General features: G+C 33.3%; 1 protein-coding gene across 3 annotated transcripts; it reads right to left on the minus strand.

Moving 5' to 3' along the window:
- Positions 1-628: 628 nt before the first annotated feature.
- On the minus strand, positions 629-11,468 carry LOC113861060 (chloroplastic group IIA intron splicing facilitator CRS1, chloroplastic). Of its 3 annotated transcripts, XM_027493661.1 has the most exons (10): positions 10,627-11,467; positions 9,932-10,076; positions 9,581-9,847; positions 8,866-8,996; positions 8,029-8,379; positions 7,792-7,948; positions 6,851-7,143; positions 1,984-2,043; positions 1,650-1,819; positions 722-1,161 (listed from the first exon to the last, which is right to left on the minus strand). In XM_027493661.1, the coding sequence occupies exons 1-9, from the start codon at positions 11,344-11,346 to the stop codon at positions 1,769-1,771; spliced, it is 2,175 nt and encodes a 724-aa protein (XP_027349462.1). In that variant the 5' UTR covers positions 11,347-11,467; the 3' UTR covers positions 722-1,161; positions 1,650-1,768. The 3 variants fall into 3 exon arrangements, with proteins under 3 accessions (XP_027349461.1, XP_027349462.1, XP_027349463.1); XM_027493660.1 differs by having other exon boundaries at positions 629-1,161; positions 9,581-10,076; positions 10,627-11,466; XM_027493662.1 differs by lacking the exons at positions 722-1,161; positions 1,650-1,819; positions 1,984-2,043 and having other exon boundaries at positions 6,941-7,139; positions 9,581-10,076; positions 10,627-11,468.
- Positions 11,469-15,857: the final 4,389 nt, after the last annotated feature.

Here is a 15,857-nt window from a genome sequence, read left to right on the forward strand (position 1 = left end):
TATAGAATTGCCCCCTTCAACAGTTGTGTACAGATGTGAACCTTGTGACTGTTGAAAAACAAAATTGAGAAACATTGTTCACTCAAATGGCGCACGTTTTAGTTTATTACTATGCGAAGACAAATTTAGTTTTTCAACCACGAGAAGTTATGTAGAGTGAAATATGAAGATTTAAACAACTACAATAGTAACTAAATCTTATCTCACTGAATGGAGTTCATAAAAAATAAAAATTCTGAAAATTTTGGAATGAAATTTGAAGATATAAACAACGGTATAACTTTTTGTGACAATTAAAATATGAAAAACAAAACACTTGATTGTATATAATATTTAAGCAACTTATTTGCAAGGCTCAGGAGAGTGAAAGAATGAAACTGAATGCATGGTGGCAAAGCATGCACGCGTAGTGTATCAGAAAACAAGAAGATTAAATATCATTAAGTGTTAAACTTTATAAAACATTCTTTTCAATAACTTGTTATTAATTTTTTTACTATTTAATTTAAAATTCTCATACAATAAATTAATTGTATAAAATTTAAAAATTAGCACTCTCACCCTACTTTATTATTTTATAATATGACATGTTACATCAAACATAAATAAAAAAATACCATTAAATTACAAATATTTAAACATTTACATTACATGATAAATTGCATCACCAGATAAAGTATATTTATAACACGAGTAATTAAGAACATTATCATTCGTTATGAAATCTTTTAGTTTCAATAACTAGTACCGATAACAAATTAGAAAAAAAAAATGCTTATTTGGCATTTATTAGTAAAACTACTCTTAAAAGATAAGTTTAAGAGAATCATTACTTTTTGAAAAAATACATCTCTGGCAGCTTCATAACTTTATGCCTATAGAACACTTCACAGGATGGAACAACCTTGTACAAGCATTTTTTTTAACTTCTAAAAGCAAGCTATGCCTTTACAGGATTCAGCTTCAACTTACAGGAAGTTGATGATGATTGAACATGAGTGAAGAAGGAAAACATTTGATTTCTGAAAAAGGAAAAAATTCCACAATCTTCCCTGCTCATTTACATTTGTGCATATGCTTCAAGCTTCATTTCTTCCATGCAGAATTGTTGTTTCAAAGTTTTCCAGATCCATACAGCAGCAAAGATGCCACTTTGATTATCTGAAAAGGAAGTTCACATATAACCAATTAATTAAACACGGAAGAACACAAAATCCTGAAGAGTATTGGTGTGTGAGGACATCAACGAAAACACCAGCAAGTTCTAGACAAAATTCATGATTTAGGATGTAGCTCAAGGTCCCTCACCTTTGTTTCGATGTTTTAAAGGTAACGAAACGGCTTCAGAAATTTTCTTTATTGATTTATGGTCGGAAAGGTACAATTCAAGACATTAAAAACAAAATAAAAATATATACAAATGGGACCAAATGACCACCAAGTCCTTTGATCCTTTCAGACTAAAGAATAAGAACAAAAGGATCTACAATAATCCATTTTTATCACCTTTAAGAATAAGGTCGTGAAAATAGTGATGAAAGTAATAGCATCAGAATAATTTTTTTTTTTAAATAGGAAATAAATGTTTGTTTGAACAACTGAACTCAAACAAGAAATTTTTTACAATACTCGTGAAGTGAAAAGCTTACTTGCAAAAACATGTTGCTTGCTGATGCTTGGATTTCTGGTATGCCTAATCTTGTCTACCGTCAATGAGCAGAAAACATGAGAGCAGTTGCAGCATGATAATGATTCAAACATGCATGCATCAATTTTCAAGTTCTCTCAGCTCAATTTCCTTTCTCTGCCGTAGGTTTGCCTAAAATTGCAAAAAGAATCCCAGTTATACAGTACAACAAATAAAGTTAACGTATTGAAATCTAAGTTTTCTGGTCAAATGAAAAAAACAAATTGACAGATTTGTTATTTGTTGATATTGTTATACATGAATGCCAGTTTCAAGCAGAGATTGTTGAGATTTACCAGTTTCAGCTCCAATTCGGAGATCATCTGCTCCCTCTGACGAGCAAAAAACTTCAGTGACTGAAACAAATTCAGCAAATCAGTCTTGAATGGAAAATGAAACTGTTGTAATATATAATTAGGAGATTTATTTTGTAATTAAGGATAGATTTGGCTGATTTGATTTGTACAGTTCTTATTTACTTAATTAGGAGACTAGTAGTCTATATAAATGTATTTTGTATAGGCTCTCAATTAATTAAGCAATTCTAATATTATTCACATAATATTTTGTTCCTTTTTTTTCAAGTTGATATCAGAGCTCCCGATCTAGGGGGCTCTGCTTCTGCATCTTTTAGGCAGCCTTCATTGCTACAGTGAGCTCAGTTGGTTCGCAGAACCCTCAAGGGACGGAAGAAGTTGAGTCACATTGAAGGAGACCCTCCAGCCAAAACGGACCCAAAATATGAAGCTTGGGATGATGAAGACTCTCTGATCATGACCTGGCTGTGGCATTCTATGACACTGGAGATCAGTCAGAATTGCATGTTTTTTTCCAATGCAAAGGAAATTTGGGAGAACCTTAGAAAGATGTATTCTATGAAGAAGGATACTGCAGCATGTTATGAAATAGAGAGCAAGATCTTTAATACCAAACAAGGGAGTCTTTCAGTAACAGATTACTACGGAACATTGAATGGTTTGTGAATTGAGTTGGACCAGTATCAGAATTTGAAAATGGAGTGTACAACTAATTTAAACACACTGACAGCATTCCTAGAAAATGTGCGAATCTTTAAGTTCCTGCATGGACTAAACTCAGAATTTGATCCAATTCGGGTTCAGATTTTGGGCAAGAATGAGCTTTCTTCTCTCTCAGAGGTGTTTCACATTGTACGAGGTGAAGAAACTCGGAGGTCAGTTATGCTGGAAGGGGATAGTTCTATTGATGGTTCAGCCTTGGCTACGAACAAGAGTTCTATGGATGGTTCAACCTTAGCTAGTAGCAAGGGTCCTGTAAAAGGCTCTTCATTTGGAAGGCCACCAATAAAAGCTAGTCGTGAAGATAGATGGTGTAGTTATTGTAGGAAGACGGCCACACTAAGGAGACATGTTTTAGGCTCCATGGCAAAGAGAAGGTCCTTGAGCGAACTGGAGGGTTCAAAGGGCTTACACAACGACGTGCTAATCAAGTGACATCTGACTATAAAACTGTCCCATCTGCCCAAACAGCAGAAAATGAGGTACTGGCTCTCAGCAAAGCAGAGTTGGAACGCCTAAGGGCTCTTATGGACTCTCTTAGTAAGATATCTAGTTCTTGTTCCTTAACCATGACTGGTAAGAGTTCTAGCTTCTTATCCTTTAAGGGTTCTGATACTGAGAATATCTGGATTATAGACTCTGGTGCTACTGATCATATGACATCTCATTCTCCTTATTTTTCATCCTATTCCATTTCATCTGGTAACCAACATATCACTGTTGCTAATGGTTCTCATACCCCTGTTACTGGTTGTGGCAACATTCAACTTCAATCTTCCCTTTTTTTTAAAAATGTGCTTCATGTTCCACAACTATCTAATAACCTCTTGTCTATTCATAAGATCGTCCAAGACTTAAAACTGTGCAGTCACTTTTTTCCACTCCTATTGTGTTTTTCAGGATCTTGCCACGAGGGGGACGATTGGAATTGCTAAAGAGCAGGGCATGTTATATTACCTGCAGCATGAAGACAGTAAAGAGTGCACCAAACAATAGGTACTCACATCTAGCAATCAAATGAGTTCAGAATCTTGATCTTCTTCCCAGATATGGCTTCAGCACAGGCGTCTTGGGCATCCTCCTTTTAGTGTCCTTAAGTCATTATTTTCTTTTTTGTTTACAAAAGTGTCAGTTGAGTCCTTTCATTGTGATGTCAGTCAATTTACTAAACATCATCGAACAATTTTTCTTCCCAGTAATAATAAAAGTTCAAAACCTTTTGATCTTGTTCATTCGGATGTGTGGGGGCCTACATCTACTCCTAATATTTCTGATACCAAGTGATTTGTTTCTTTTATTGATGACTATACACGGGGTTACCTGAATTTTCCTCATGAAAGATAAGTCTTAAGTTTTTCAGCTGTTTGTTAATTTTTACCAAATGGTTCAAACACAGTTTGGGAGTCCTATTAAGAGATTGCGTTCTGATAATGAGAGAGTATGTAAATCAAAATCTCTCCAATTTCTTTAAAGAAAAAGGAGTTATTCATGAGTTAACCTGTATAGACACCGCCCAACAAAATGGAGTTACAGAAAGAAAAAATAGTCATTTCCTTGAGGTTATTAGATCATTACTCTTCCAAATGTCTGTCCCTAAGTCTTACGGGAGAAGTTGTTCTCACTGCCACATATTTAATCAATAGATTGCCCTCTCGTGTTCTTGATGGTGTTAGCCCTGTTCAAGTCATGACCTCATTCTATCCTTCTAACCCCATTATGACCAGCCTCCAAAATCGTGTCTTTGGTTGTTCAATTTTTGTCCATGTTCATAGCACTTATCGGGGAAAGTTAGATCCTCGAGCTATAAAATGTGTCTTCATAGGTTATGCCTCAATCAAAAAGGGATACAAATATTATCAACCCCAAAGTCGTCGTGTCTATGTCTCCAAGGATGTCACATTTCATGAAACAGTACTCAGCATCAGGGGGAGAGTAACCTAGAAGAAGCTGAGTTCCTTGAGTTGTCATCTATTCCTTTGTTGCAAAATTCCACTCTTCTGGATGGTAACAAAGATCCTGGACCAATGCAGAATAATGAAGTAAGACGTTTTGGGATTCAATATCAGCGAAGAGAAAAACCAAACCTGGTCAAACAGCAACTTCAATTGTCCGAACCGGAGGTAAGAACTCATAATCTTGAGGACACCTTAAATATCTCTTGTGATCTTAACCCAGATAATTTACCAATTGCCTTAAGAAAAGGAAAAAGATTTTGTGCCAAATATCCTATATCCTAATTTGTGTCTATTAAAAATCTTTCTATGCAGCACCAAAGTTTTATTTTAGCTATTGATTTCTATTATAATCCCTACATCAGTACAAGAAGCCTTAAAGGATAAGAACTGAGTTCAAGCCATGATGAAATAGGTGCATTGAAAAGGAATGAGACTTGGGAGATTGTAGAGAGACCAAAGGATAAAAAAGCAGTGGGTTGTCGGTGGATATATACTGTTAAGTATCACTAGGATGGCACACCGGACAGGTATAAAGCGAGACTGGTTGCAAAAGAATACACCCAAACCTATGGGATTGATTATGACGAGACTTTTGCTCCAGTGGCAAAAATGAACACAGTCAGAATTATCCTCTCCTTGGCAGCACACTTTGGTTGGGAGATGCATCAGTTCGATGTTAAAAACGCATTCCTACATGGAAGCTTAGATGAAGAAGTATACATGGAGATTCCACCTGGATATGGTGTTGCTGGTGGAGGAAGTAAAGTTTGCAAATTAAAGAAAGCCTTGTATGGCCTCAAACAGTCACCTCGGGCCTGGTTTGGGAGGTTCACTCAGGCCATGGTATCTCTAGGGTACAAACAAAGCCAAGGTGATTATACTCTCTTTATAAAACACTCACAAGACAGCAAACTCACTCTACGTTTAGTCTATGTGCATGATATGATTATTGCAGGAGACGATGAGATGAAAAAACAAAATTTGAGGGAAAAGTTGGCTGCTCAATTTGAAATGAAAGATCTCGGTAAGCTAAAGTACTTCCGTGGGATAGAAGTAGCATACTCCAGACAGGGTATTTTTATTTCCCAAAGGAAATACATTCTTGATCTTCTTAAAGAGACTGGTAAGTTGGGTTGTAAGACCACTGGAACACCCATAGAGCAAAACCATAGAATTGGAAATGATGATGGAAGCCCAAAGGTGGATAAGACACAGTACCAGAGACTTGTGGGAAAGCTCATCTATCTATCTCACACCAGGCCAAACATAGCCTATGCAGTTAGTGTAGTTAGTCAATTCATGCATGATCCAAGAGAAAAACACTTGCAGGCAGTAAATAAAATTATTCAGTACTTGAAGGCCTCTCCAGGGAAAGGATTGCTATTTAAAAAGGAGGGAAACCTATCCATGGAAGTGTATACCGATGCTGACAATGCAGGATCAGTTGTTGATAGGAGGTCCACTACAGGATATTGAATGTTCTTGGGTGGAAATTTGGTGACATGGAGGAGCAAGAAGCAAAATGTGGTTGCAAGATCAAGTGCAGAGGCAGAATTTAGAGCTATGGCACAAGGGGTCTGTGAACTGTTATGGATGAAAATAATACAAAATAAAGTATGAAGCTCCCATGAAACTAGTTTGTGATAATAAATCAGCCATCAGCATTGCACACAATCCAGTTCAACATGATCGGACAAAGCACATAGAGATAGACCGACATTTCATTAAGGAAAAATTGGACAGCAGTCTTGTAGCCACCGAGTACATTCCTTCAAGACTGCAGTTGGCGGACATGTTCACCAAGGGACTTCCAACGGAACAGTTTAAAGATCTTATGTGCAAGCTGGGAATGACAGATATACCTTCACCAGCTTGAGGGGAAGTGTTGTAAAATATAATTAGGAGATTTGTTCTATAATTAAGGATAGATTTGACAGATTTGATTTGTACAGTTCTTATTTCCTTAATTAGGAGACTAGTAGTCTATATAAATGTATTTTGTACAGGCTCTCAATTAATTAAGCAATTCTAATATTATTCACATAATATTTTGTTCTCTTTTTTTCTAGTGAAACTTAATCATTGGAAAATACCAATAAAGGAATTGTATATGAATTTCTCAAAAGAACTAATAGAATGATAGATGCAAAAGAAGGTAATCAACCACTTACTCCAAGTCTCTGCATTTCAAGGGATCTACGCAATGCTTCTCTTTTGGTTAGAAGATTTTTTGCTACCTTTATTGAAGTTCTTCTATAGTTTTTCCCACGGTAAATAATAATAGCATGGCCCTCTTTTAGTTTATCAACTGAAACTAAAATTCCACCACTCTCTATCTCCAGCAACTTTGCAGTGTCAAGGACTTTACTGAATAGTCTCTGCATCGTAATCACCTTCACTACTTCTCTGTATTTCCAATGCTGGTGTAGGCCTTCCAATACACCATCAAAGACTCCACGCCTGCCTGCATTCATTTGTCAATATAAATTTTCAGAGCAGAAAAACGTTAGAGAAGCTTCTCCAGCTAAAAGAGACATGAGTGAGTAGTTAACGTATAATAGCATCATTTTGGGAATAATAATTGTTGGTAAAATTGGATGTGATTATGCTCTCCTAATAGGTATCAATTTTGGTGTTATGAAGGTGTGGAGTAAAGTACAGTGAGAAGAATATTTCCCTTTTTTTTTAATAAAAGAATCAGGTATTTCATTTCATTTGAGTTTTCACATCAAAAAACACCCCTTGCTGTTAAGCCCATTAAAATAGTCTGGTAATTTGATGGACATGGACTCATGTTTTTAAAGAAAATTAATTTTTCTATCCCTTCAAAAAAAACTAGAGAGACGATTACAAGCAGTTATTCCTTTGGAGAGATTATGTTGGCAACTAGCAAGGCATGCTTTATTTGTGAAGATCGTTTACTTAGCTAGTTCAATGTGGGGAGAATTGCTCAAGCCTTATAAGGAGTCCTGTGGTCATGTTCCTAACTATTGTAAGACAGCTTAACAATTAGATTACTCAGCAACAAAGCATTTGATTACAGATAAAATAAAAAATTCAAAACAAAAAGTCACGTGCAGCATTTGGAAAAGGGGAAGAGGAAGTTCTTTACCAAGCACTAAGCAACTATGCATCTTCAATCCTATCTTTCGGAAACATTCTCTCTCTTCATCTGTCATTATTTCTAAGTCAGTGTCCTGCTCAGTAGGTGTCCATGCAGCATTTAACTTTGATAATTCGTTTGCAGATCTTTCTATTTTCTTGCTAAGCTGCAGAATCCATACAATTAATTTATGAGAGTATCAATGTATGACAAATGTGAAAGGAAAGTCAATAAACCTAATCTCACAATGAAAGCTTTATGCTTTTCCTCTTTCAATTCCTTCTCCAGTCTATATATTTCTGCTTCCAGTTGAATGTTTAAATCTACATCAACATTTTTAACATCCTCAAGCTTTGTTTGGATTTTCTTAAATTCTGTCAAAGTTCCACTTGTACTAGTGTCTTGTGGTGGTTCATCATTAGAAGAAAAGGCTTGAATTGCTTTCATCCGTGCAACTTCTTCATGAAGTTGGCAAGTTTTAAGTTCCATTTCTCTCTTTTCTACCAAAGCACCAACTCTTTTTGGAAGGAAATCATTTCCCCTATAGAGTATTATGTAAAACTTGTTTCGCAACAACAAAACTCCTCCAGTGAGATGCTGCAATGTAGATCAAAGTTATTTACACCTGTTTCAGGAAACAAAAACAAAACCAGTACAAGAACTAATATACAATTTATAAAAGGTCAGCTCAGTCCACCAGTCTCCTGCATTTAGTAAACATAGAACATATATTCAAGCTAATCTGGAAAAATCTTGTGGGTGCAACAGATGATTTTAGCTTCTGACAGGCATTGAAAATTTTCCCAATCAATCTTATATTTAATTATTATGGGCCCTTTCATTATAGTAATTTGTATAGTGCCATACTGCCAGTCTTGTATGAGGCTACATTTCAAGCGAGAACAACCAAAGTGATTAGTTCTTCCTCCAAAAACGAATCAGGGCAATCATTTAACAATTTCCAACTCAATGCAACATGCAGAAGTCAACCTCATATACAAAATATCATTGACTAAACCTATGCTAAGGTCTAGGATGTGGTGTCTCACATATACTGAACAGTAAACAATTTATTATACTTGCCTTCAGTTCATTGGCCATCATTTCATTGTCAGTATTTGGAATTCCATACTTGATAGCAATTTTTGCTATAAGACTCTTCTCCCACAACTTTAAGATGGCAGCAGCTAAGCCTTTAAGTCCTTTGTTCCTTCCTTCATAATAAAAAGACAAAATGAATTAACTAACCTCTTGCATACAAGGATAAGCATGAAAATAGTTCTGCTTGGCAATTTTTTTCAAGCTATTGTTAATTTACAACCAATTAATTATGATTTTCTTTATTAGTTATTGATCAGATTCATCACTCTTGAATCAATTACTTCTTGATACAGATACTGCTTGACCATCTATATAAGTAGTAGTAGATCAATACTGCCAGAAGGACTAAAAAATGAAACCAAAACAGATAACAAATGGTATATTTATTTTTTAAGCTGGTATATACTGGTAAAAATAGGGCAACTCAGTGCATGATGCTCCCACCCAACTAGTGGATCTTGGGGTACACAGAACTTACCACCACAAGTGGAGATGCTATCCTAGAATTTAAACTCACTATCTCCAAGTCAGAAGGCAACAACTTCATTGTTGTGCCAACACTTGCCCTCTGGTTTATATTGGAAAATATTTTGTATAAATTGCACTAATTAATTGACATCAAAGGAAAAACAAGAAAATAAATAGGTATTCTAAGCCTGAAATAGAAATTGAAGGATTACATGAAGCGAGAGGGTACCAAGGACAAAATGAGTTGGTAAAGGGTAAGCAAGCTTCCTGAAGTATGTTAGTTCATAATCAGTTAGTTTTGCACTAGAATGAGGGGGACAAAGCCTAAATGGAGGATGAAACCCAGGAACCTCTTCAGGAAGTAAGTCAGCGTCTACTGGAAGTGGCTTGTGCATCCACCAATCAATGAAACGAGGTCCTAAGCCATCCAATAAACGATCAGTTTCCCGCTCATACAATGATCCACAGACAGGTTGGCAGTTCATATCTTGGATGCCTGTTGATATAGAATCCTTATTATCAGCATTCCAGCTTGGCATCTCACTCGAACTATGGTTGGGTTTAACCCAGTAAAGATCACCTTTGGAAGCTGATTCCACCCAATTCATTCCATAATGATTTGTTCTTAGAATAGAAGAACCTTTAGTGGTCAATTGATGATTGCATCCTCGGTAAACCACAAGAGCATCCTTCTTACTCCAAACAACCAAGCCTCCACTCTTTGTCTATTCACACAAGAAATGAACACTAATGTAGCCATTGGATAACATGGAAGGATAAAGTGAAATGTATGTAACACATAACACAAAAATTATCTACAAGTCAAAACAATTGAATTAATATTAAAGCATTGATACAACTAATACATGAATAGCAATATATCTGCATTATATAGCAGTAACAAGACGCTCAAAAAATAAGATATCAAGAATTAGCCAAACTGGCTCAGATCAATTTATATTGAGCATCTACAAACATACTAGAAAAACCAGTTTGTTTCATATCCTTAGCTTTAAAAATTGGAAATTTTATTAAACTAAAACAAATGTTTAACTAGCCAAAACATACCACAGAATTAGATGGTCAGCATGGAAGAAATATACATACAACACCGCATAGCCCAACTTTGCAATCCTTTTCGATCATGTACAAATACACACGCACAACACACTAGCAAACTAACATATCGATTCATACTCCAGTAATATAATAATTGTAAGTAGTCTAACATGGCAAGCTACAAAATTCTACTTCAAGAATAGGGACATGCCAAACCTCAACAATTTCTCGAGCTCTATCCATATTCCGGCATAAAGGGATATCAAATTTAACCATGGCAAGTTCATTTCTCCTCCAAGTCCGTTTAATTTCATCCACAACAGTTTGTGTAACACCAGCTTTCTTAACCTTAAGCCAAACTCTCATTCTAGCAGCCTCATTCCTCAACCTTCGAAGCAGCACCTTATCAAGAGTCAATTCTGCAGCAGTGATAACCTTTTCCTTCTTCAAACTCAGAAAAACAAGCTTCTCATCCTTCTCCCACGGCATTCTCCCGTTAGTTCTAACCTCCTCATTTTCCTCCAAACTCTCCAAACAGCCCACAAAGTTTTCAACTTTGGGATAACCCGTTTGAGTCTCAGCTGAATTCTGAGCCTTGTTAAGCTTTTCAACCCTCTGGGCAATTTTTTTCATGACCCTCTTCCCTCTAACCTCTTTCCCCGTCAATGTTTGTTCAGAAAGGTCATATTTTTTCACCTTGGCTTTGGGGTTGGAGTGGTCAAGAAGATCGTGGGGTTGGAGAAGAAGAGGACCCTGCATCCATGGAGGAGTGGGAGCTTTAATGGGAACATCGGAATGGGATTTGGGAATTGGAAGGGAAGAGGGTTGGTGATTATGGTGAGTGTTATTGGAGTTTGGTAATAGTGAAGAGGAAATGTGAATGTGAGAATATGAAGAATTTGGAGATAGATGAGAATGAAGGGAGAGAAAGAGCATGATTTCTTGCTGCTCCACAAACACAACCCTGCTCTGTTCTGTTCACAACATAAACATAGGATGATGTTGTTGATTGATGAAGCAACTCAACGTCCTTCACCATACATCATATTCTTAGATATTTTCTCGCAAGCTTTCCTTATATGTATTCTTTTGATATACATACATTTGGAAGTTCTTGATTTTCTTTTTAATATTTGTTACATGTAAATAAGTTCAGGAATGTTAAATTTTTAAAAATATTAATTAATTTAAAAAATAAAACTGTTTTTATAGAGAGAGCAGTGAAATTATATTGAAGCAATAATTTTATACTTTTTTAAAAACAATTATTAGAAATAATCATATTTGAGACAACTAGAATTATTACAAGCAATAATTTTTTAATTTTTTAATATAATTGTATTTTTTGAAATTTAAATTTATTTATGTTTAATTTTTTAAAATATTTACATGTTTTGTTTTTTATTTTTATTCTTTTTTCATAAACGATTCCGTGGTACTTTTTCAACTGGGCCTTTGGCCTTTATCTTTTGGGCTATTTTTCTGTAGAAGTTGACCAAAAATATATCTTTTGACTCGAATCTATTTAATATCCCATAAAGATTTGTTTCGCGAGACCCGAGCCCAACCCATCACAGTCAATGATCCAACTTAACTCGAAGTTAATTTTTGTTGACCATAAAAAATTGAAGTCAATTGTTGACCAACTTATCAAAATGTTAATCATTTTGATAAACTCGTTGAGCTTCTCTGGTCAAGTATTAGTCAAAGTTTTTATTGTTTCCTACATTCAAAAATTTATGGTGTTTTAGAAATAGATAATGAACTCCTCTAAAATCATTATGGCATTATTTGTTATTAGAGTTAATTATTTTTCACTTTTTCAATTAAAAATATAATTTTTAATAAAATACATATGTGGATGGGCACGTGCATCTCACTCTTATTTAACCATTAAAATAGGAATTTTAGAATTTAGGTAGAGAAAAGCTAATGAAAGAACTTGATCATAATAATTTAAAATATTTAGAAATTAAATTTGAACGAATTGTTGAGAGACTAATGCCACAAATTAGTTTGATATACAGTAGATTAATGAAAATGCCAAGGCATCTTTGGGGCATTCTGTTTACGAAAATATTTTTATTTTTATTTTTAATGATAAAAATATCACTTTATTTTTTGAAAAAATTATATTAAAATACTTTTTTTTTCACTTTTATGCAAAGTAAAGCCCTAATGAAATCAGTGAACACGTAACTATATATATATACAATTGTACTCACTAAAAATTCTTCAGTAGCTTAAATTGGAAAATTTGCTAATGAGTAGGTATGTATCTTGTCACAATTTTGGCATATGGTCTAATTAAAGTTTAAGCAGAAAGCACTGAGTTTTGCTTCTGCAGTTACATTAAGATTTTTCAAAAAAAAGTTCCATTATAGCCTCTTATAGGTTAAATTTCCGTGTTGAATTTATTTTTCTTTTTCCTTCCCCTTCCTCACAGGATTTTACTCATTTTTTTCTGTATTTGTTCATTGCTCTTCCCAAATGGCCTAGTCTATTCTCTATATGGCACGCTCGATCGTCTTTGGTTACAACAAATTCATATATGGTGTGGTGTATGCTATGCAATTAGATAAATCAAAACTCATAAAAGTTTATAGAATTCAACAAGATTAATTGACAAGAAGTCCATGTCTATTAGATTGGATGGATTAAGCGATAGTATGAAAACACTAACCATGAAGTGAATAAAATATGGTGGCTAATTCAACAAAAAAAATGGTAAATATAAATTTAACTAAAAACTAAATATTTTCTCAACTAAAGCTGTAAAGTGTGCATAAGCATGTTAATGCAAGAAATGATTGTGCATGCATGTATAGAGAAGATCAACTCAAAATCAACAAAGACATTGACATGCATGCACCTTCGAAATAAAATTTGATTATTTAAGCGAGGTACATCATATTATATATATTTGCATCTTCAATAGTAAGAAATCATATAAAAAAGTACTCATTTGAAGTATTCCGAGGACATGTATCCATAGTTAGTGAAGATTCATTCTCTAACGGATAGCACACTAAAATCTCCATCACGCATACATGCACTATGTGTCCATATTTTCCAAGAGCAAACTGTGCGACATTGGTCTCGGTGTTCATTATATGTGGGAAAATTGATAGGGAATGGTTGTGTTGGCCATTGGAAGCTGCAATAGAACGATGTAGTAGGAAATAAGTTCTTATGAAAGGTAAAGTTGTATGCTTCTCCAACCTCCAGTGTGTGTGGTCCCTTATCAACATTCTTTGATTTGCAATGCAAAGTAAGATTTAAGCCAGGTGGTGGTTTAGCTAATTCGTTGATGATTTCTATGGTTACTCTATTGCACAAAAGGCATAGGGTCTCACCAATATTGCACCTCAATGTAATGAGTATTGACAATAAGATCAATGATATTATTATATTGGTTGATAGAGCCATGGATGCAGAATGACATATCTAAGGTAATAAATTATAATCTATTAGATTTAAGTTAAATAAAAGATTCAGATTGAATGTAAGAGTTTTTAAATTTATACCAATATAAAAAAAATTTGTTCTTTTATATATAAATAAATATATATATTGAAGAAGAATTTAATATCTATTATTTTTGGTTGAATGTAAGGATTAAAATCTGTAAAAATTTAAATAAAAATAAAATCCCTCGTGTATATTAAGTTTAAATCTTAATAATATCATATATGAGACATATCAAAGTTAAATCACATAAAAAATTCAAAAAAAAATAATTTGACAATGTTTTTAAAGTATGTATGTATAGCACAGGTGATAATACTAGTTTAATGTATCTCAAACACCAGAGAATTCTTCGTGATGAGTTGCCTATCCATCTCTTATTTTGATCTTTATAAACTGTTTATCTTTGATTAGTAAGTACAATACAAAAAAAATTTAACATTTATTAACAATTTATGCTAAATTAGTCTTAGTATAACTTTTTTTAAGAAAACCTAATTGATATATTTATTAATAAAAATTATTTAAATTATTAATACATATTATCAATATATAAAATATTAATAAAAACATTCAATTTTCATTATTCAGAATATTTTAGGCTTTTAAGACTTTGATTCAGAATATTTTAGATTTATTGGTCAAAATGTTTATTTTTCTGTATATACTTTTTGAAAATGTTATACCAAATGTTCTCAAATTAAATCAAATGACTTAAAAGAGTGTCAAATTGAAAAATTTCCACCAAATGATCTCACTTAAAATGAAACAGTTCGAAAAAAGAAATAGATTTCCCTTTAGAAATTGCTTAGCCAACACTTAATAATTATTTCACTAAATTAAAGTTTATTTTTTTAAGCTCACATATTATTGCTTACATAAAAATAAGTGATTGATCTCTCAATGTATAGTCAGGTGTCAAGCACGATAATTCCTCTTATTGACATATTTTTATATACATAAATTTCAAAATTAAATTTAGTATCACCTTTTTTAACACTAGTACAAAAATATTTTTTTATAACAGGATTTTACATCAATTTTTTGTGAAATAAGGTAGAAAAAGATGCAATGATATTTTTGAAATTTTTACAAATTTTTGTACATCGGTTGTCAAAAGAACCGATGTAAAAAGTACTTTCTACATCGTTTGTAAAAATAATTTATATAAAAGAAAATGCGCTGACATTTTTTAGATTTATGTGAACTTTTCTACATCGGTTGTAAAAACAACCAATGTAAAATGTATATTCTACATCGGTTGTTTCTGAAAACTGATGTAGAATCAATTCAAATTTCAAATTTTTAGATACACATCAGTAAAATAGCAAAAATTAGAGACTTGAACACAAATTTTTCTTAACTTTCTGAAAATTCTGTTTGTTAGCTTAGTGGACAACAAACATGCAAAGATTTTTCAAGTACATCAATTATTTTAATTTCTTTCATTTTTTTGTTATATCACTTTTTATTGTTTCTTCTTCCTTATTAAACGATATGATAAACATTGCATATTTTTTATGTTTCAGATTTAAACAAAGATGAACATAATAAGCACAATAAACACGATAAACACAATCAACACGACAAACATGAAGAACTTGAAAAACATGACAAACACTATAAATATTGACGTTTATAAATTTTAATTTAACTTAAGAAAATATATTGATAATATTGACGTAAACGTTAAAATTTTCAGAGAAAAAAAATATCGACGTCGTTGATGAAAATAAACATTAAGAACTTTTTTACATTGATTATTATAAACAATCGATGTAAAAAATGACACTTTTATATTAATTTTTAACAACTGAACTTTTTACATTGCTTATATCTACATCAGATACAAACTGATGTAAAAAATCATTTTTCCATTAGTATAAGAGATTTAAACATATTCATTATTGGACAGACACAAATTTAATACATAGGTCATATATTAAGTAAAATATGTATTTAAAACATATTTAAAATGT

The sequence above is a fragment of the Abrus precatorius genome, unplaced genomic scaffold (genome assembly GCF_003935025.1).
Source record: "Abrus precatorius isolate BTA unplaced genomic scaffold, Abrus_2018 Scaffold3, whole genome shotgun sequence".
Classification (NCBI taxonomy): domain Eukaryota; kingdom Viridiplantae; phylum Streptophyta; class Magnoliopsida; order Fabales; family Fabaceae; genus Abrus; species Abrus precatorius.